Source organism: Harpia harpyja, chromosome 6 (genome assembly GCF_026419915.1).
Source record: "Harpia harpyja isolate bHarHar1 chromosome 6, bHarHar1 primary haplotype, whole genome shotgun sequence".
Classification (NCBI taxonomy): Eukaryota; Metazoa; Chordata; class Aves; order Accipitriformes; family Accipitridae; genus Harpia; species Harpia harpyja.
Genome location: NC_068945.1, coordinates 66,791,806 through 66,814,962, shown reverse-complemented (window position 1 = coordinate 66,814,962; position 23,157 = coordinate 66,791,806). Strand labels below are relative to the sequence as shown.

General features: G+C 41.6%; 1 protein-coding gene across 11 annotated transcripts in view; it reads left to right on the top strand.

Annotated features, from left to right (window-relative positions):
* The window catches only part of LOC128142922 (uncharacterized), a 162,633-nt gene that overhangs the window by 99,762 nt on the left and 39,714 nt on the right, over nt 1-23,157 (top strand). For 7 of the 11 annotated variants that reach the window (XR_008235558.1, XR_008235557.1, XR_008235554.1 and 4 more), the window contains one exon: nt 8,579-8,701. The exons of 2 other annotated variants lie outside the window; for them this stretch is intronic. Coding sequence is in view for 2 of the 9 variants with exons in the window: in XM_052789634.1 (XP_052645594.1) it covers nt 8,579-8,701 (123 nt within the window). In the remaining 7 variants the exon portion in view is untranslated. Of the gene's footprint in view, nt 1-933; nt 1,746-8,578; nt 8,702-18,120; nt 21,602-23,157 lie in introns of those variants that run through there. 2 more of the 11 variants (XM_052789633.1, XR_008235562.1) reach the window with 2 other exon arrangements.

The window sequence follows — 23,157 nt, the reverse complement described above, 5'->3', positions numbered from 1 at the left end:
TCTGCTGTCAACTCTGCCAGTAGTTTGGGAGGGATTTTTTGGAGGGGGGACTTCTTGGGCAAATCATTATTTATTCTTAGTTGTCGATAAAATGAGTATTACTGAACTTTCCTTCAGTGCTTTACCAGCGTTATCACTATGTTTTCCATTTAGAGAGGATGCTGATATGTGATATGGTAGCTCTTGGACTTCCAGATCATTGTTTTGAATGCATAGGTTATTAGAAGATGGGGAAAACAGAACAGTGATTACTGAATTTATCATGCTCTGTGACGGGTCTCTTCCAGACACCAGCTGTAGGAATTGCTGGTGCTGTGTCCTAACCATCCACCACGAAGGGAGGAATTCACTGCTGCTGTTCTTCCCTGGGTGGGTGACACTGGGATGCCTTGCATTCCCAAACCCACTTGAGTCGGCAGTTGTAGCGAGGCGCTCGCGGATATTTTTTTCCCCTCTTTTCCGAAACAGCAACCGAGAAGGCAGCCTGTACGCTACACATCCCTCTGGAACTGCAAATAAACCCAGTGGTTAAAAAAGAAAAGGAAGGTTTAGCATTGTACTGGATTTCCTTTTCTTAAGTGCTTCCTTTGGATCTTGGGAGAAGAGCTCAAGAGCAGGGTGACTTTCTGGCGAGCAGTTGGACCAAAAGGCGTGGGAGGCAGGGTCGGGGAAGAGTCACTTGGTTGTTATGTGGGTGTGAAAAGTCTATGAAAAGGAAAGGGCGGAGGAAAATATTTTACTTGAATTAAACAAATAAAGGAAAATGTTATATGAATTAGATATTTGAAATTAGATTTTTGCCAAGTACTTTTGTGAATTAACTGCATATCTTCTGAAAATCATTTATTTAACCATAAGCTTATCAAAATGTTCTCAGGGGGGACTTTTTGTTGTTGTTGTTGCTTTTTAAAAAACAACAACAAATCATTGTTTTCTTATCATTTCAGATAAAAAGCAAGGAAGTTGCAAATTTTTATAGCCCCTAAATTGTTAACTGTTAAACCTGTGTTGAAGCAGTGGATCAGATTTCCTTAGGCTTACAGTGGAGCAGTTTCATTTGCTAAGAAATTACAAGCAGGCCCTGTTTGAGGAGAACAAATCTTAGATCTTCAGTTCATTGTTGTATACCCACCTGTGGGACAGGGAAGTTGCTGCTCTTGAAAATCACCTGTTTTGGGGAGCAGGCTGTTACCATTGACGCAGTGCATAGGGATGGTTCACACCCAAAATAATTGGAAAAAATGATATTTTGAAACGTGATTTTTTTTTTACATGTATATTTGTAGTATCTCCATTTCCTTGCAGTTTTTAAAATGTCACCTAATATGATTGAGAGAATCTAAAATATATGGTGTAGAGATTACATTTTTCTGTGCCTTTTTTGATTATCTTGTGGAAAAAAAAAGGCAGCACATGGAGGCAGGTTTAACAGCACTTTCTCTGTGAAGCAGAATACTGCTTATTATGTCAGTTAATGAAAGACTTGATTTTACAAAAAAAACAAGCAAACAAACAAAAACAACCAAAAAAACCCCTTTATCATAAATGGTAGCTTTTTAAACACAAGCCATAAATTGCTTATAAGGAAAACACTACCACAGTGTGAAATTAGATGCACGGGTGTGTAGTATGATGTCTTCTACTAAACCAACACAACGCTTGACGTTTTAGGTCTGTGTAGTGTCTTGGTAGCATTCTTTTGTGCTGATCTCTGAGGGATTCCCATCGGAAAGTTCACAGGCAAGGTACAGAGAATTTGTTGGCTTTTTCTTGTTGTTTGTTTTGTAAATTTTTTTTAGTTCAGTTCTTTATGGCCTATAGCTATCCAAATGCAGAGTTTGCAGCTGAAGTTTGCATACAAAATGGTGAGCTCACAATTGCACCTGGAAAAGAGGAGCGCTTCCTCTTCTATTGCTCCACTAGAATGGTAATACCAACATTTAAAAAAAAAAAAAATTCATTGAGCCAAATAAAAATGTATGTGTATCAGCAATGTGAGGTATGAATAGAAGCCGCTTTTATCCGCGCGTTTTCAGGGTAGAGTTGTGTGCGACAATCTCTGCTGTCCAATTCCCTCGCTTGTTTCCCATATGTCTGCCGGCAAAACTGGGCCACCTCTAGGCAGTGCTGCCGTGCAGTGCTGTGACTTTAAGGGTTCACTGGTGCAGTTAAGTGGAAGCTAGCAGGCGTTTTTAACTTCTAATCAAAGTTTGGGCACCTGAATTGTAACTTTAAGGACCTAAGCGGCTACTGAAATTCCCCATATGACCTGTTATTACAGGCTCCTGTGAGAGTGTATGTGCAGTTTTATTGCCAAAACACGAGGTTGGCAGAAGTGAGTCATAACTGAAGATCTCAGCTTTGCTCTTTGATTTACTTTTATCCACCAAAAATAAAAATATTTCCAAGAATACAGGTAGGTATATGTTGTTCTCCTGTTAGGGCAGAGCTCTCACTGGCTCTTAAGAGTATTTACATAGCTCATAGGATGTATTTTTCAAGCTTTAGTATAAAAGGTGCTGTGTATACATTTTATCTAATCTTCAGTGCAGTAGGCATGAGCAATTCCTGGAGAAGGGACCAGAATATGGGGCTCTACCCCTTCTCCTGCGAGTTTGATTCTCATGGAGTCATATTTGCCCTCCAGTGCTTTCTCTTTATGGCTTTGTGAATTTTGAATTCCTCTCTGAGCTGGCCCAGCTCCAGCAGGAAGGCAGAAAGCAGCCTCAGCCCAAGCTCTGCTTGGAGTCAGCTGGTTTGAGGACTTTGTAGGAGGTGGGATCTGCAGGGGAAAAAATGCCCAGTTTCCCAGGTGAGCTCTTACCATTGGGTTACTATTTAAAGGTGTCAATATTATCTTCTGTGGACATGTTTTTGGATTACTGTGATTGTTACATGTCTTGCAGTTGATGTTATTTTAGTGCGACCAGAGCGTACCTAATGAACTGAACTGCTCTGCAGATTTCATGTGCAGTTTCAAGGTTAGCTTCTTCCACGGTCACCACTGATGACCATGTGGCCTTCAGGTGAGCCAGCTCAATTTGCTGATCTGGTTGAAAACTAGATTTTTCTTCTCCCTTTCTTTTCTTTTGGGAAAATTAGAACTGATCCAACTCATTGCATAGCTGCGTGACTGCTAGTGCTGATGGGGAAGTAGCAGGAACTCATGGCCAGAAGCAAAGGAGGAGGTGGAACTGTCCCTTTCAGTGACACCTGCATGAAGTGCGGTTCAACCTGTTCAGGAAACCATACATCCCCTGTCTCTTAATCACAGTGGAGCTCAAGTAAGAGCTAACTTAACCTTGTTCTCCAAAACAAGCAATCTATTGATTTTTAGTCTTCCCTGTTTTGCTTTGGCATCTGGATTTTGGGTGCCTGCATTTAACCTAGCATCGGTGTACAATGAGTAGTCAATGTACTCCTTTTTTATTTCCATTTTCTGTTCAGAGCCTAAGTACTTGTATGGTGGCACAGAGGAGTCCATCCCTTACTAAAATTTCTAGTCATCAATATAAATCAATAGTATAGAAATAATTATAGAGCCTGATAGGCTCATGGCGTTTATCGAATTTGCATTTTTTCGAACAGCATCACCAATTGTTCTTCTGTTCATACTTTTCACAAAATTTGCCTTTGTCTGTATCTCACAAATTACACCCTGTCCTAATGGGAGTTGGGGTAGAATTTCCATTGGCCAGGAAAAAAATGGCAAAACACCCCCAAACAACCCTTCAAAGAAGATTTCAGGGCAGCGATGGTTCAGGCAGCGGACTTCCAGCAGACACGGCACGGTTCTTCATGTTGTGAAGGATTATCTTTCTATATGCCTCTTTTTTCTACTCTTCTGCTTTGGAGTTTTTTTCGCTGCTTCTGCATTTCTGTCTTGAACTTCCTGATTCTTAAACTTTTTAGTGCTGTAATCCATTTTTCTAATACATATGCTTTAAGCATAAAAGGTGTGCTCGTGCCATATGTCCTTTTGCACTTTCATCTTTCTGTAGGTACTCTTACCTAATAACTTGAAAATAGCAAACAAAGCACGTGATCTGAGAAACAATCTGGTATTTTACCCTAAGGGAGGATTTTCTCAGCACACAAATCAAGAGTAAATAGTTAAAAATGCTGTATAGCACAGATCCAATGAAACTTAACGCTTACTTGCGTGTATGAGTGAAGTTATTTGCATGCATAAATGTTGACAAAGTTGAACTCTGTATTATCAAATCTGTTGTCAAAAGTTGACCCCGGGCATTTTGCAAGAACGATGATTATCTCTTTAATTACTTAAATTCTGTTTTGCCTATTTAGGAGAGCTACCCACAACTCTGTAATTATTGTGCGCCTGCTATTCAGATCAGGCGCTCTACTGGCAACGTAATGCACAACTTCGAACGAGAGTGGCGTGGCATAGCTACAACATCCAGCTACAAGGACCTCCGTTTAATTGAACACTTTGATTATCCCACAATAATCAGACGATTGAGTTGCTACAAAAGTTTGCCAGCACTCTAAGCGCTCCTACGGAATTACAGAATCATAGATATTAGAGATGGAAAGTGCATTAGATCATCCAGACCGTCTTCTTGCCAGTACATGTTTTCTGCTATGCTTTTTTTTTTTTCCCCCCCCTGCGGTTTATGGCTAGAGATACTCTAAGAACTTGGCCTTCCACTTCAGTCTTCTGGAGTCTTTTCCACAAAGTTTGATGGCGAGATTTTTCTTTGCCTGATATTTGGCCTAAATTTTTCCATTTCTTTGTTTCACCGTATTATTTCAAGTCTGCGTTCTCATCTTTCAGTAATTCTCTCTGTGGTGTTAACAGCCTGTAAATATGAATGGAATAGTATTACGTGCTCTTGAATATTCGATGTATCACCTTAAGTGCTGCATGTTCAGTTCTTCAGGATTGGGGAAAATTATACTGATTGAACATAGGTTTTAAACCGAACTTCTAATAGTACAACTTCTCAGATGAATATTTAATTCCAGTATAAGAGTGCTCTGTTCTGGTGTCACTTGAGAAATTGTTGAAAATTACCTGAAAAGGCCAATTTTACTCGGAAATGAAAATGTTTTTATATAGGGGAGTTATGCCAGTATAACTTAAGTGATTTTTAACTCTATTGTGGCATTTAAACTGCGGGGAAGCGATGTGTGCAGGCAAGTCTGCAGAGGGCATCACAGGGAAAATGAAAAAATTACCGTTTTCCATTAGTGACAGAAACAGTGGAAGTTGTAATGCAGTTATTTGAGTTCCCCCCCCCCCCCCCCCCCAGCTTTCCATTATCCTATGCCTTTCTCAAAGTTTCTTCATAACTATTGTTTCTTTTTATAGTTTCACTTGTTTTGGTGGGATTTGGGGGTTGCTTGTTTGTTGTCTCTTCGTCCAAGCTTGGTCTTTGCTACCAGAAGCCTCGGGCGCCCAAGCAGGGTTGTCTCCAAAGTTTTCCCTTGTCTTGACCACAAAGAGCTAGATCAATATCCCCCCAAAACAAATACTCCGCAGCCATAAAGAGGACAAATGGGCATTGTTTTTGCGGTCACCTCATGAGAGACAGGCCAGTTGGTGTGAGCTGGCGTATGGCCACGCTGGCCTGAGCCAGTCCCTTTGGAGCTGCCAACGGTCATGATACAGGGCCTTTCCCCCAGACCTCCTCTGGTTTCTGAAGCATGACTACTGTTTTTCCTTTCAGAACGCCGCAAAGGATGAGAGGGTTGTGTTGCAAGCCTCCAAATAAAGGGTTTTTTTGTAGGGTGGGGGTGAGTGTGTGCGTTGCATGCCTGCTGGACTGGCAGAGGCAGGGCCAGCACCAGCACAGTGCAGTCCTCATCCCCACCATCCATCCGCATTGTGTCGGAAGAAGGCGTTGGACTCATTCAGAAGGGATCCCAGGAGCGGGTTCGCATTGCTGTGGCATGGAGGGCTTGATTGAGCTCAGGGAAGCCTGCTGGACCTCGGGAGCTCAGGATGGTAAGCTGTCTTCTGTAAGCCACCGGGAAGCTAGATGCAGTGTAGGGATGTTGATGAGAGAGGTGAGGACGGGCGTATCCATCGGAGGTAAAATTACTATTAGTGAGTGGATTGAAGGTGTTCGAGGATCAGGTTGTGTAATTGAACGGGGAGATGAATGAAAAACATGTAAAGGGGTGGGTTACTGAGTGAATAAGAGAAAATGTGAGTGGGCGGGTAATTAGACTGGCAAGTGAGAGAGGAGGTAGGAGGGGGTGAGTAGATGGGTAGGTATGTAGCAAAAGAGTTGGAACAGCATTATGGGCTGACTCTGTGGTGATACCTGAAAGACTGGTAACAACCACCCCCCTCAAGACATGCAGAGAGGACCGACGGCCAGCACTGTTACAGGGACTGGGGGGTGTGCAGGTGAGCAGGCAGACCCTCGAGACCTCTGTTGCTTTCCACTGGTCTGCGTCCGGCTTGTTTGGATGGCACATCATTTGCTCTGCCTAAACTTCACTGTGCCTGTGCATGCACTAAACAATAATCTTCACCTGGATCAGATGGTTGTATTTTGCTAGTGTTCCATTTTGCTAGTGTTCCTGCAGAAATACGTAAGACTGTAATTATTATTTGCTGGGTTTTTTTGGCTCTAACAGTCACAGAGAAAGCAGAGAAAGCACAACAGAGTCTTTTAGTCTGGAGCATTGCAGTTTGTAGTGGGTATTCCCAAGAGCTGAAATGACCCGAGAGCTGCAGGTAGAAGGACTTAACTGAGAAACAAAAGGTACAAAGATGAGGGATACGCTGGAATTACAGGTGCGCAACACATCAGCATAAAGGCGTCTCCTAAATTTGAAGATACTTTCATTTTAATGAATGAGATGGGAAGGTAAAGTAACTTTAAATCATTATCAAACCTTGACTGACGGGGCTTTTATTAGGATCTTTTACTATAACTGCTGTACGGCTGGCCATAGTTCACCATGACTAATACGTAACTTTTTAATTTACTATGGCAGAGTTACAACCCTAGCTGTGGCCTCTCTGTAGTCAAGTACAGTCAGGCTATTGTTTAAGGTAATGACCCTACTATCCTGTTAAATTATATTAAGTTGTGCACGGTACATTTTCAATATTTATTGTAATAGAGCAAGTCCTTTTGAAGCCCAAATAGAGGTGAATGACTACTGCAGGAAGTCACAGGCTTCATCTTAGCTGCCAAAAAGGTGTGTATTTAGTAAGGAATAACTTGATACGCAGTGTTGTACTGAAAAATCCTACTAGAGACCAGTCCCTGCAGGTTTTTCATCCAGTAGCTAGGTAAGGTGAGAGTTTTCCTTGCTGGACCTACTTTCTGATGATGTCGTCGTTTAACTCTATCCCAGCTGAAACCAGGACAGATGAAAACTACATTCCTTTGTCTGTATGTGGACTTGACAGCAGGACGAAGACCTGGTATATCGAGCAGCCTGCTGCGAGGAGCACTGTCACCGCACACTTGCTGTTGCATTGTACATCAGTGGTTTTAGCGCAGGTTGCATCAGTTGGGATGGTTGCACCCACGTCGTGCTCTGGAAGCAGTTCGGGGAAGGAGATGGCCAGCCCAGTGTTACAGCATGTTTAGTAACTCTTACCAGCTCTGTGGTGTTCACTGTGTTTTTTTGTTTTTTTTTTTTTATTATTGCCAGGCAGAAGTCTGTAACACTGGATTACACGAGTGTCTGGAAAATATGTCAGGCTATTGGTAACTTTTAAAAGTATCCCTAAGCAGTGAGTGAAATCTTTCTCATCTTGAACATGGTCACCTGTTGCAAACTAAATTTCCTATAAAGCTTGGAACTGTAACAGAGCCAGCTCGTACAGTAGTCAGCATTTACTCGTTTTTTTATCTGAGACAAATCCAGAAATAATTTGCTGTGCTTAGGCAGATGTTTCTTACCATTAAAACAGAGCAAATCTCTTGCGGATGTTCAAACGCTGTAGTAACTGTGCAAAGTAAGATAGAGAGGAATGTGTGGGTATGTTTAATACAAGTCTGTTGGGTTGTAGATCTGTCAAAGCCCCAAATTTGCATTTCTTACATAAGCAGGAATCCTGGTAGTGTTTACACATGCTTTGTGCTTTAGGAACTGCAGGAATTTAATTGCTGTGTGAAAAACACTGCTCTTAGTTGCAGTCTGTGGGGTTGCACAGACACTGTTAAATTATTTACAGTTGCAATCCTAACTAGAAGTTTGTTTGCTGTTACGCTTGATATTAAAACTTACCACAACAATCGTAAGAGCAGCATGCGACCTCAATGGAAGTGCGGACAGTTGTATGTTTCTGAGAATATACAGGAACAAAAACCTTGAAGTTTCCCTTCTGTTTAATTAATTGTTTGTTTTTGTCAGTGACAAGGTTACAAAGCATTTGTAATAAGCATGCTTCATCTTTTGCCATTTTTTTTTCCATATGGGTGTGTGCTTCCTTTTCATTATGTTGTTTTTCTTTCCTTTTTTTTTTTTTTTTTTAACACGGCCACTCCTTTCATTTTAAGAATAAGAAATGAGCTGCTTGCTGCACAGAAAAAGTTTCATAAACATGGCAATTCTGATCCTTCTAATCTTTTATTACCTGTAGGGACAGGTGCAGGAAGCTACTACAGGAGAGGAGGTTTACTAACTTTTTCAAGACTTGGGATTACACAAAGGAGCAGTATATTTTAGACGCTATGGAGAAAGTTCAGAACAACATGGTCGAAAGGTGCGTTGCTCAGAAATACATCCCTTTTGCTTGGCTTGTTTCACTTCAGTTCTGCCCCATAGAGTTGTGAGCCCTTCAGCTAGCATTTCAAACACAAAACTGAAATAGACTGTCTGAAGTCTGTACATATTATTGGTTTCCTGCTGTTTATAAAATAGATCTGGAGATACTACCTTCTAACACTTTGGTTACCCGGACTTCTGTTTGTTGCTCAAGAGAAAGTGAAGGGAACCACTCGCTTGATCTCAGTAAAAAAGAAAACAATTAATGCCATTAGCTGTATTGACTGTGTAATGCTGAGATAGCGTCTGTAGGAAAACAACCAGACAGCTTAAAGAAGAAGTAAGATTTTTTTTTTTTTTTTTAGCATGCTGAAACAGTTTAAAATGCTGAAATGGAGGTAGGGCAAGGAGGGTGGTAAAAAATACATCACCCATCCCTTGTGATTCTGTGGTTTTGTCTGAATCTTTTTTTTTTTTTTTCCTCCCTACAATCAGCCATGCGTTTCAATTGTGATGGCTGCCCTAAGACCGTAGCTGCATGCAAGATGTCTCATTTGCCTAATATTAAAAATGTGTGTGTAATAACATTTTTGTAATGCTTCCCATCTGGAAGATATGTTGCATACCTTTGTATTAACATTCACGGCACCCTTTTTACATACTACTGTGTTTTGTGGATGGAGACTACTGTGAGTGGACTTGTTAGTGTACAGTTCTGGTCTGAAAAATAGTTCAAAGCAGCTTATTTATTGCCAGAATTAAGTTTTCACTATTCGTCTGTCTTGCTTGGTCTAGTAGAACCAATCCATTTGTGAGAGAGTCATTGGTCTGCTTAAAAAAGTTACGGTTCATTTACCAGAAGAATTATTAACGAACTAACACATAGTAAGGGATCTGAAGACCTTCTTCCTCCAGTCATTCAGGAGATGGCTGGAAGCTTTAAAGGTCTTGGTCTGAAACTGTACATGCAGACCAAATTGTAGCCATATCATAGGGTGTGAATTCCTGTCAAAAATTGTCTCAAAATGGTACATCCATTAAAAGGTATGTACAAGTAATTGTCAAACTGCCATTTATATTAGCAAGGCTACATTCTTTCTTGAATGAAGTTAATAAAATTGTGTCAAAGAGTGGGATAACTGCAATATGAAATAACCGGAGATTAACCTTTTCATTCTCAAGATTTGTAACAGAGGTATTGCTGCCTAAGCAGTATTACAAAAAAGGAAGAAAAGAGCAGCTTTATGTGCTAGCATGACTTTGGAAGAGGGACGGTGCATTGATGGTTTTACAGTATGTAGGAAAGCAAGCTTCTGAGATGCTTGTGTACTTCAGATATATTTGCTTATACTGCTTATTTTTGCTGATATGTACTGATTAATAAATTTCTGTTTTAAGTGTATAGCCATCCTTTAAAAGATCAGATTTGCAAACTGCCTGGCAGCAGACAGCACCTATGTGCTTAATTCCAGTGGGTGGTGACACCTTCTGGATGCTGAGCACTTGGAAAATTTCACCTGTTGTTTGGGTAATTGATTGAAAGTTGAGTTTTTCCCAGAGCCTGGCATGATCCACAGTCAGTGGTGTAGCAGTAGGAGAAAACAGTCCAAATCTACTGTCTCCCAGGCTTGTTCTCTGAACTGTTATAAAATGTTTTCTTTTCAAACTGTTTTTAGAACACAACGATGCAAATTTGAACACTCTCTGCAAATTTGACCTGTATTTATATCTGCATGTTTGGAAGAAGGCCGTAAAATTATTTCTGTATTGTTTTCAGTAAATCTCCAGTTTATTATTCTGAGAAAATTTGATGCATCTGCAGTGTGCCTGATCTGGCTTTCTGATCTGCAGATGCACAGCCTTGCATATCTAGTTAAATCAGTGTAGCAACTGCTTTTACAAACTACGTGACAATGTACAACCTCCGATCTGAGAACCAGATCAGACTAAAATTGGGACTCAGTCCAAAAAATAAAATACTGCAATCAGTCTGCTTACTGTGTCAGCATTCAGATTCGTTTCTGTTATATACACTGCAGGGAAAGGAAGTGGAAAATACACGCTAGCATCCAGAAACGGATTCCTGAGTCATGGAGGATGGCCTAGATGGGCATTGTTAATAGGAGCTGCTTAAAGGTTCCCATTTTTGCAGACACCGTATGGGCTAATAGATGTTAAAGGCGATGTTCTGAGCCTTTGTGACACTAAGGAAGTCACTATGTGACGCTACGGATGCCATGTGACTTCCCTGTTTACACTCAGCTCAGCTGTAAACGCATATAAAATAGCAGTGATGGAATGATCTGCTTGTGTCACAACATCCTCCGTCTGTGGTCCTCAGCCTCTAGAGCTGCCCCTTGGTTCCAGCGGCGATTTGCGGAGTTCAGTCCCTCGGAAAACTATACTTTAAATGCCGAGGCGTACAAACTGGGTTGACCTCTTGCTTAAGACCGTATGTTTCCTTCCCTTCCGCCTGCCCCGCTGCTATTCTGGGCTGCTGGCTGGCACCTCTCATCTGTCCGGGCGGGCATCTGCTCCTCGGGCAGGCAGTCGGTGGGCAGGTGGGCTTCCTGCTGCCGCACCCACCGCTTCACGGCTCACCCATCCATTCCTGCACGCTTGCCGCTTAACCCTCTCATTTCCAGCTTCCTAGACTTACCCTTCTGTCCTAAATGTGCACGATCTCAGGAAAAACGTTCACCTATGCTGCTGGGAGAGGAGGACCCGTGCGCCCATGTAATGCTTCTCAGATCACTGTAGGCAGCACTCAAGTGCATAGCGTGTACTGCATAGCAGCCGGGTCACTTTGGGGTTATAACAGTAAATATTCTAAAAGTAATCACACTGTAGAAGTGATGTAAGCACTCAAGTTTCTGGCTGAAAGCCAGTTGTCAAGGTTTAATCTGCACCCTAAAGCTCTGCTGGTAAATCTGATCTGGCAATTCTGCCTGTGTGTGGGTAGAGACACCAATATCAAAATATCTTTCCTGATAAAGAGCAGTGGGACCTTTAATGTCCACAACAAAAGTAAAAACATTTTAAAGGGTTTTTAAAACTATTATTACACTGTAGATGTGCAGCAGAATACACGGGTGAGATTTGGCTCTGGTACAAAGACCAGACAGCATAATATATGTGCACATACCTGTCTGCAGGTGCCCAAGGATAGGATTCAGTTGCCTGCACATTGGTGTCTGGTGCCTTTGAGACAGATGCCTTAGGTTATCTGGGACATACCCATCGGGCTGGCAGGTACAGCATGAATTTTATGGGAGTTTTATGTGGGCTAGGCATGACACTGTACATCACCTAAAATGACAGGAGGCATAGGCGCTGTGTTTAGGCAACTAAATCTTCGCCCGAGTGTCCAAGCTCCTGTTGTAATTGCTGGAGATGCAATTTATCACTGAATTCTAGAGAGCGATTCTGCTCACCCAGCACCAGACATTTATATTTGGTGGGCTGAAAGGCTATCCAAATGCTACTGGATCTCTAGTGATTAGACCACTGGCTTTTTTCCTCTGACACATAAGGCGAAACAAATATGAATAATAAATAGTTTGAAATACAAACCAGTTCACATTCTTGCAGTGAACATCTCAGAATTTGTAATACTAAATTGGGATGCAGAGAAACTTAATGTTTTTTTGCAGCTGGAACCCTGTGCAGAAGATCATTAGGCCCAAAGCCAATAACTTTTCATGAGTGTGATTACAGCTTATTGCTTACACTTCCCATATAAGTTTCAGTGTCATGAGCACATTTGTTTACCCATTAAGCATTTTCTTTATAAATTAGAATTTTTGGTTATGTTTTGCCATGGCTAACTAGTAAGTAGTGAGTTATTCTTTTAGGGAAGTAGGGGACAGTATGTACTTTGAGCCAAAATACTACAGCACCTAAGAAAATTGGGTTTCTGTTCTTAATTGCAGGCTTCTTTCTGTCTTTTATAGTATCTTGGTTTTAAAAAAAAATCAACAAGCTCATTGTGATGCTTTTGATTAGGCTTCAACAGAGATAATAAAAGTGTAGTGTCCTTTTGTGAAAGGAGTTTTTAATTACTGTTAATTGTACTTGCTAGCTTCATTTCTGAAGGGAAACGGAGATGACCTCATCCTGAAAGTTGTCAGTCTCATGCTAGTGTCATTCACCGCCTGGAAAAGAGGTTGTTTTTTTGTTTCTTGTTGCTTTTTTTAATGAGGAGCTATCAGCAGGCCTGATGGGCCCTGCAGCTTTGGAAATGCTGTCCAAACTCTGTTTCAGTAGCATGCTTCTTTCTGAAATGTAAAACTATAGACCTGAGTTATATCTTAGGAGCAGGGGACCAGCAGAGCCTCAGACCTCTGGTCTGTTTGCTCCAGTAATGTCTCTAACAGCAGCCAGTACCAAAGACTTTGGGGAGAGGTGATGGAGTCCTCATAGAGGACAATTATCAAGTATTTGAGGGCTTATTCCTCCTCTTTCATACTAACTAATCTAATAATCTTGAATGTTTTCATTATCTATTCAAAGGCTTGATTTCTTAACCCTTAGCAGGTCTTGGCTTTGGCATATTCTTGTGAGGTCCACACTTCACCTGTGCTTTGCATTTAAACAAATGCAAAGAGAGTATTCCTTCACCCTTTGGACTGCAAACTGTGCAGGTCAGTGGTGGCTTTATGTGTGTTTGTGCAGGTGCCAATGTATTGGGACCAATCAGTATTCAGTTGTGACCATAATGTAAATGCCTGAATATTTATAATTGGTTTAGTTCATTGAACATCTCCGTATGTCAGGAGAAGGATGAATGGGAGTACTTTTTTGTCTCTTTTCACTATTGTGTATTTCTTAAGCTGTTACCTTGTTTAGTCTTACATGAACCTTCTTTAAAATACCCTGAACTTTCCAATTCCATTTCAATTCATCCAGTGCCTTCTGCCACAGTGTCTGCTATGTATTTCAGCCCTGACGAAAATCCCCATTTCTCCTGAGTACCTCCACACCCTTTCATCAGGTTGATGTGAGAAGCTAAGCTGGCAAGTTGTTCCCACCTTTGTTGCCATTTATATAGCAATGTAAAGAGGCAAATTCTGATAACTTGTGTCCTTAGAGGTGTTTGAATACCTAACTCAACAGTGAAATCGTTAGCAGTGAGGCTTTTGAACATCCTTGAGGCTCTGGGCTCGGGTCTCCGCTCAACTTTTGCTCAAGCAGTCTCTTGCTGACTTCAGTCACTCTGCTTTTTTTGTGTGTGTCAGATGTGTATTTAAAGCTGCTGATTCTTCCTCAGCATCAAAACGCTTGACATGGAGATAGACAGAGAGCAGGGTGCCAGCAGTTCCTTCTGCAAGGGAATAAGCATTCAGCTGTTTTGTTTTCTAGCCCTGGCCTGGGGAAATCTGTGAGGTCAATGAGCTTGGTCCCTTTAATGGGTCTCCTCAGCACTTCGCCAAATGCGTTGGGAAGCGTGGTCTGGAGCTCCCAGTTTGTCTCATTCCTTTGCTTTCTGCTGCTTATTAAAAGACAGAATGCAAATCTCAGTAGTGTGAGATGTTAGGGCTGTCTGAAATGGTTTTCATTCTGCGGCTCCCAGATGTTGTTTAGGCAAAAGGAGCAGAAGTTTTCTTGAAGTAAGCCACATATTTCAGTAAAAACACTGAACTCGGGTCACCTTACACTGACTTCATTCAGTCCTTACTTTGCTGTCTGTAACATGGGGATTACAAGTGCACCTTAAAGGATTGTTCTGAAAACTATGGTAGTTGTTAGCATTTCTGCAGTCTTGCCAAGATATATATTAAATACAAATATTCTCAAACCTGGTCATCTCCCAGGGTTGAGTTTGGTATCTTACTCTGCTTTGTTGGGTTTTTTTCCTTCTGGTTTTAAAAACGTGGGACTCTTCTGCTGTGTACGTTCTCCAAATCTGAGTTACTGTACACGATACTCTGCGTGCTGGCGGTGGATACAAAAAGACCTTTATGGGATTTGTTTCCAAAATGGGGGTACCTTGTTGGGTAGGAAGATCTGTCTGTATCGGCACTGAGCAAAAGCTGCTTCATCCTGAACAGAAACGCAGAAGACAGAGTCTTGTCTCTCATTCTCACAAACTACTGTAGAAATAGTGGCCTTTCAAAGCATTCCTTGAATTGTCAGACTGTATGTTATATAGTTTGACTCCTAGATTTCCAAATGGGATAAAGAACCTGTTACCTGCCAACATCAAAGGCGCTCCGGAAACACAGCTACCTGTCTCTGTTTAGAAGAGGTACAGAGTGATTTCTTAACACAAGCCGTGGCAAACATAAAGCAAAGCTGTATTCCCAAGTTTGGGCTGAATATCTTGTTTCCCTACAGAGGACTATTTTTAAAGCGCAGGAGGAACAGTAAGCATGGCTGCTGCGGCAGCAGATGCAAAGCCCTGCCGTGGGAGAGCAGGGTTTGTTCTTGTCTTTCACATCTTTATGGCTTCCCGCACTGTACCACCCTGCTTTTCGTCCGTGGGCACGGAGAGCATTTGGCATGAAGACAAGAGACGTACTGAGGACTGCCAAGGCAGCAGCAAACGTAGCGCAGCTCCTTCTCTTGTGCCAGACGAGCTTTTGATGGCGGTCTTCGGAGGCATACATTTCACGTGGGCACGGCTAGCTCTTGATTTAAAAAATAAAACAACTTGAAACTACCCTGGGGCAAAAATAAATGACTGCAAGAATACCAGAGGATTGAGCAACATGCTAAGGACATGTTGTTTCCTTTAAGGATTCTGACTACAAATGACGTCACTTAGATAGTTTGGATGTTTGTGAGCACTACAGGGCTTGGAAAGGGAAAGCAAATCGGAAAAACACTGGGAAGCTGAACAATTTGTTTTGTTTTATGACTCCCTGGTAGTTTAATGAGGGAGCTATTACTCATGCACTGTCACTGCACATCTAGAAAATTCCTCTGGGTTTAAAAGCTGGCAGGAAAAAGTAGTTTCCTAAAAACCACTGAATTAATGAGATAAAGCCCATTGCTCAGGAGTCCCTAACAGGAAGGGTCAGAGGCAGAGTTGTGCAGGACTCACGGTGTGTTGGAAATCTTCTCCACAGGGTGTTTGAAAGAGCACATAGCGCTGGCGGGGATTCAGAGGAGTGATACAGCAGACACGCTCGGCATCTCTCTTTTAGGATGCAGTACTATGGATTTGGGGAGAAAAAAGATGGGTTTGACTGGGGCCAGTCCTTCTCCTCCATTCCCTTGCACTGGAAGATATCTGGGACTGGGGTACTGGACCCCTTCTAAAAAGATGAGATTTAAAAAAAGGTTTTCAAACTCATGGGCAGTGGTACAAAGCAATATATTAGTAATATTGACACTTGAAGTGAAGGAGATATACTTAAGGAGAAGAAGAAGTATTTGTTATGTGGGCGTAATTATACAGCTTTAAATGATTTTTCACAGTTTCGTAATCCGTATTCCCATGTCTGTCAGACTTCTGATGTCCTGCTTTGTGTGCATTATTTTCTAGGTCTGTATAGTGCAGTTTACGTATTTACTTCAGTTGTTTTAGCTATTTTAGCCTATCTTGTCACATCCATACAGGATACACATTGTCCTCATTTTAACTGGAAACCTAATACAACTTTTATGGCCCTTGAAAGCAGGATGAGTTCTGTTTCAGTCTGATGATTTAGAAAGTACAGTAAACAGAGGACAGCTCCAGTCTGGAAATGCAAGTGAATATATTCGTCACCAAATGCCTGATGCAATTACTCCCTCATAGTGTAAGTTACTGTAATTTCTTTCACAAAAAAATGCAGATAAAGCAGGGGCTGTTAGGAGGGAAATCCATAAGGAGTCTGTAAAGTGTGATGTAATGATCAGTAATAGAATTAACAAGCCGCTGTAACAGTTCTGCTACAGTTTGTGTTAAATTACAGTACCTCAAATGTAATCATAGTCATTCCTTGTTTTATTTCGGTGCTATACTGTAGTCTGAATCAATTTTGTCTTCTCTCTGTGTTACTATCTTTGTAAGTGCTTGCATCATTCTTTTAATTACTTTTTTTTTTCTTCATCCACAAACTTTAATCCAGAATATTGCCAGTTTTCCATGCAAATACAGAAGTAGCACAGGAAAGGTTGTATATTTTAAGCTTCAGATCAAAGAGATGCTTAGCTGTGTCCCCTTGTACATGCATCATACACTCTCTTTTGAAATATCCAGTACTGAGCTGGTTTTGAATTTTTTTTAAGCACATAAACTGATGCCCAGTTTATGTGTCCATGCTGGACTTTTGTGCTTGGGTGTGGAACTCACTGCCCGGGCCAGAATTAGGAAATGCTTCCTACATCTGCTGTGAAAAAGTGTTGGCTCACAGAGTAGAGCTCAGTTTTCAGCCCAATGGGAATGGGACAGAATGAGACTGAAAAGGCTGGGGGAACGCTTCCAGTATTATGAAGATGGCAGGGGTGTGGATGTGATGTAATTCTCATTATTTCGGAATCAAAACAGCCAGCGTAGAGGGAGACACTTCAGAGGGACCTTGTTCATGATGCATTAGACTGGGGTTTGGGCATCAGTCATTCTGAAGGTATGTGTACATGGCAGTGAGCACAGGAGAGCTCAGGTTAGCTCTGAAAAAGCATGTTCGGGTACCAGGAGCAGCGTGACTGTTGCAGAGGGGTGTTCGGCCTCGTGTGTTGGATCTGTACTGCTGCAGTTCTCCAGGGTAGTGTGAAGCTGAAGACTGAGAAGACATAAAAAGGGGCTCTTCTGCTGTCTGGGTGGGTGCTTCAGTCTCCAAACTCCAGTGAAGGTAGTGAGCACCAGTGTTCCTTTGTAGCCTTGTTCTGGAGAGAGCTGTGGTGTTGGCATGGATTTTGGTGGGTTTTGGGCTCTTTAAGGGGACTTACCTAGTGTTCAGGCCACTTTTGCCTCAACGGATTGCAGCAGAGTCAAGGTGAGAAGAAGGTTCCCTCGCTCCAAGCGGGACACCTTCGATCGTGAACAGCAGGTAATACCAGGCTCTAATATGGCATGTGCTGATGCCCAAGCAGCTACCACGCAGAGAGTTTTATCACTCCGGACTCCAGGCACCTAAATCCTGCCAAAATTTAGGCAGAACAAAGACTAGCCACATGGCTGACGCCTGCAGGCTCCAAGTCTCGTGGCAAGGGGCACTCGTCAGGCAGCCATCTGCAGAGACAGCAATATCTTGCTGCTTAGTGCTGTGTCACCCTTTGAGCAGGAAAAACTGGGCTTCCCAAAGATGCAGTCATGTGTGTTTTGTGCCGATAGAAGAAAAATTTTTTTGGCTTGTTATTGATAGAAACCTAACTTAATTTTCCTGTTAATGAGGGCTTAATAGTAGTCTATTAATATTATCGTGGTTCAGCTGATTTCCCTTCTTGGCTAAGTGTGCGTCCTTCGCTGTTTTCTCTCTGTGCCCAAAGGAAGCTGCATCTTCACACTGGTGCATGTGGAATTCTGCATGTCCTGCCTGACACCACCATCCCACAGCCTGTTAAGAGCTCTTCTGCTGGCTCCTGCTTTACCCTTGGACTTCGGTGTGCGGGTGTATGTACATACTGTGTTCAAATGACTATCAGCTTTTACTGATACATAGCACATACTTAGTTACACAGTCTTCACTTTGTTTCATTCTCTTAACCTTCACAGTTGCTATGGTAGACAATTGTGGGGATAATCTTGAGTAAATTTCCTTGGCCAGTATTAAAACCATAAAGACATCTAAAGTAGTTCTGTGAAAAAGGAATTTCTTGATGAAACTATTTGCAAGGGACTGAAAGGGGAGTACAAAATGAAAACCCAGTCCAACTGCAGGGAAATGGCTGTAGGGACACTATCAGGGGCCGGCAGCTGCCGTGTTCCTACACGTGTCATCTCAGACCTGTTTTAACCACAAAGCAGTTAATGTAGAATGGTCAGCACTGCTAAGCAGGGAACGGACCTTGCTAGCAGATGCTTACTGCTATTTATGTTGTGCATTATCTCAGTAAGTTTTGCATCTGTCTTTGTTACAATTTTGTTTGCTGCCTTCAAGTTCCCCTTTTCTCATCGTGTCTAATAAATTAAACTTGAATTTGCAAAATACAACAAAGCGACATTAGGATGTGCCTGTTAACAGAGTAGAATAAACTAATTACACACCGTGAACTAACTGAACTCATTTACTAATTGATGAATTAATTTAATCATGTCTGTTACAAATAAGAGAACTCGAATGCTGACAGAATAAAGAGCTAACTCTCTTCTGCACTAAATCATTAGGGTTCCTTTGGTTTTAGTTTTCCTTAGTCTAGTAATGGCCACATTTTTAGAAGTAGGATGTTAGACCAGTCATTTGCAATTTGGGATTCTCCTTTGTGATTCTGTCCTACACCACTCCCAGGCTGATGTCTGCCTCTTGAATTCATTGGAAACTTTGAAGTTTCTAGTTGCTTTTTCTTAGCCAAATATTAGCACTAGTTCTTCATCCTTACCTTTTTTCACTGGTCAAACATTCAACACCATCAATCATGTTGTCCAGCTCAAGAATCTATCCTGACTGGATGTCTATAATTCTGGGGGTTTTCTGAGCTTTCTTAATCATATTCTTAATATACACAATGACATTCTCTCTGTGCACATTCGGCATCTTCTGTCTTCCAGATTTCCTCTGGAATTGTATACTTGACTACTGTCTCTGTGCAGTCAAGTTCCAGATCTGCACCTCTGTGCATCACTTTATTTCTCTTCTGAGATGTTTGCCTGACTTGTGCACATGTGAATTGATAGCAATCAGCTGCCAGTTTCAACAGAAAGGAACTTCTCCCCTGCCAACCCTCTGTAAATGCCACAAAAATACCTTTTTATTTAAGCCTTTATTTTAAAGCTATACCTTCCTATGATGCCTAGAGTAGACAGGCCATCATGCTGTTAATCTGCTTTTATATTGGGTTTTATTGTCTCATTATTCCTCATGCTTCCTTTTTTTCATGTCTCTTCACTCTTCCTTGCCTCAGGCAGTAAACTAGAAATGAAACTCCTTTTATTCTGTTTTATATGAAGCTCCTAGATCAGTGTGTCTTGGTCCATGACAGGGACTCTGCCCTGCTACAGCTGCTTTACAGTGTGTCCATTGGAAATCACTGGGAAGGTAAATATCTACATAGCTGCAGAATCTACACAAACTGAGTTTCTCAGGTCCCACAGAAAATCAGACTAGAAACAGAACTTCAGCCTTCCTTATTTTAATGCTCAAATGACAAGATACTGACCTCGTTTATAGCTTCAAAAGATGGAGCCAGTTATGGGGAGGAGACTAGTAAGATCACAAGTAAGTTGCAGCAAAATGGATATATGTATGTTATGTTTTTCTGATAGATAGGGACATATTTTTCTAATGCGACTCAAGTTGTTCAATAGCTGTGGTAGATCAAAGCAAAAACTCCTCCGCAAAACAAAACTATTTTCAAAATCCAACAGCTGCTTTTCCCCATCTCTTGCTTGGCTGTGTTTAATATGTGGAGCATTATGTCGTGGTCCTCTAATCAGTTCTATAATTTTCATGGTGTATGCCAGCATCAGTGTTTATTATTGAAGCACCATGTCTGTTTTTATCCTGGTGATGTATTTTGTCCTGCAACAGTAGTCAAATACATGAACTGAGTAGTAAAAGGGGTTCAGGAGTAAGGATCAGTAAATACTCAAAGCTGTGCGTGGTTGGGCAGACGTAATCAATTCCAGCACTGCCAGATGTTTGCCAGTTGATCCAGTTGACGGAGAATTATCCTTGTTCAGCATGCAGTGAAGATCCCTCTCATTTCCTGGCTCTTCCAGTCTGTAGCACAACTTAGAGGCCACCGATCAGTCCCTAAAATCTTCAGGTAAACCTGTCATTCCTCTCTCTTCAAAGCCAGAAGAAACAAGCTCTTTAATTAGGTGACATACCCTGGCCTAACCAAGAAGATGCAGAAATGGAGGGGAATGTTAAACGGCCGGGTGGTTGTGTTTCTTTTGCCAGTCGAGGAGATGGGCAGTTCCTGGAGGGTCTGCACGGCTCATGGCTCTGGAACGCTAACCCTGGCAGCAGCCCTGGGGAGCTGCTGCGGTGGCCTCCCCTGCAGCGGTGGCAAGTATCGACCGGCTGTGTTCCTGTAACACTCTTTCATTCTGTAATAAAATGAGGTGATCCAAACCGGAACCAAACTGGTAAAAAAGTACCGTAAGCGTGTGACCTTTTTCTCCTTTTATAAGGGGAAGCTGAAGTGGAAATGTAAACATGCGTTTAAATAAACCATTTTATAAATTCCAGGTGCTGATCTCATGAGAGCACCTTGCATATGCCAGAGGAAGAACATGTTGTTTGAGGGAAAACCTATTTATAAATATGTGCAAACTGAAAGGTAAATAATTTCTGTTTCCAGTAAGTGGATGGAATATGCTCTCTGCATTGGTTATGTTTCCTGCTGTGAAGTATGTAGTGTAAATATATCTGGCATATATTGTGTTTGGTGCTGTGCAGCACCAGTATGTAGGAAGTGGATATCTTTAAAAATTCGATTTCTGATTCTTTGCTTCTTCAGCATAACAAAGAAGGGTTCAAAGGTGGTTTGGTTTGCTCTGAAAATATTTCTGGCTTGGGTTTTGGTTTTTTTGCAGTGTCATACATGATGGGAGGAGTAAAGAATATTTGTCTTCAGCTGAAAGATCCTCTGCAGTCTGTTTGTCAGGCGTGGGAATTCAGTTGGGATTAAAAACAATCACTCTTGGAGTGGTCTGATTGAATTTCCTATCCCTCTTAATTGCTATCTTTTTTTTCTGTGTGATGATTTTAATTTCACTTCCTCTTCAGTAATCGTGGAGTCTTTCAAAATAGTCAGAATTGCAGTTTGTATTATACCAGAAAAAAATACAGAAAAATAAACATTTTCATGTGTGTTTATTGCTATTTTTAAAAGATATGTAAAAGCAATTTTTTCCAGGTCACCTTTCATCCTTTGACAAACTAGCATGATCATTTATGTAGCAACGTAAATGAATCCAGTGCTGAAGATAAGCACAGGGGCAAAAACGTTACAGGCGCCTGGTTTTAAGAGCTCACTTTGTAGAGACATAAGTGGATGCGATACAATGCATGGCATAAGAATATAAACAGTAGGTGTAGTTTTTGAGTGCTTCATGACAGGGGCATTTCTGTTCAGCGCTGGGATTAGAGCTTCTATTGAAACTTATATAACAGCTACGTTGCCAGGGTGGTTTCTAAAAATGATGCTTATCGCTCTTCAGATTCCAAAAGCTTTAAGTCAGAAGAAATATTTTAAGCTGAAGAAATCTTCCCCTCACCCCGCCTCCCCCCCCAGTCATCAGTTTTCTCCCAGATCCCAATGAGATACTTCTGCATATGTAAGACAGCAGTGGGAATGAAAAAAATCTTTTTCTAATGTAAAGACATGGACAAGCAACAGTGACTCTTGTGGGTGGCTGCTTTGTTAACATACCTTAGAAAACAACGGGGAATTACATTGTTCATTATGGTTGTCCTGTACGATTTCTGAAGTACAACATCTGCCGCTTTTATCCAGCAAATCGTGATCCCCTTGGGGAAAAAAACCCAACCCTATATTCCTGCCTTTGTTGCCCCAAAGATTGCTGTTTGACAGAAGAGCAGTCAGCTGCTATGGTGATGGGCACAGGGTGGGAATATGGACAGAAATAGAGACAGGAGAGGCTGAAGCCAGACTAGTCCTGCTTCCTTATGGTTTCAGAAGCCCTTTCTGAATTTGGTAATGACTGATTTCAAGGAGTTTGCAGGTTATTTTGCTGTTTTCTGCCTCAAATTCTTACAAATAATGCAAGGTGATAATGAGGCAAAAAGGAGAGTGAGGTACTCAAATTGATAATGTTTGTACAGGACTGCATGTAATTCCCTGCAGTGCAGCTTGTGCCCGTTGTGCTTGGATTTGGATGCACAGAAATCTCCCTCCTCCCATACGAACTAAGTCAGTTTTTGGTAATGCATAATTCACGTACTGAAGCCTTTGTCACAAAACATCTTACTGTTTTTCCTGTGCTTGATAAGCCTGGTTTTGTGTTTTCAGGATTCCTGTTTCCTAATAATCCCCAAAATCAGCCTGAAGAGGTTTCAAAACAGAGTTTAGAATAAATCTGAGACAACTTGTACGTCAAAGATACTGCTCTAACGCAGTAGGTGATTCTCTGGCACCTGCTATTTACAGATCCTTCCTCCAAAAAGAGTTATTTCCCCATGGCATGGGGGCCCACCACTGCCGTGGAGTTAGTGTGTAGGTGGACTGCACCTTTAGGTAGTCTACCAGGAGGTCTGTAGACCAATTTGGATATATATTACAAGGATTGTCGACATGAATACTTCTGCATGAAACAGAGACAGCAATTTCATTTGATGACTTTTGAAGCACTAATCGAAAATGACTCCTTCCATAGGGAACACGATACCTGTATTCTAG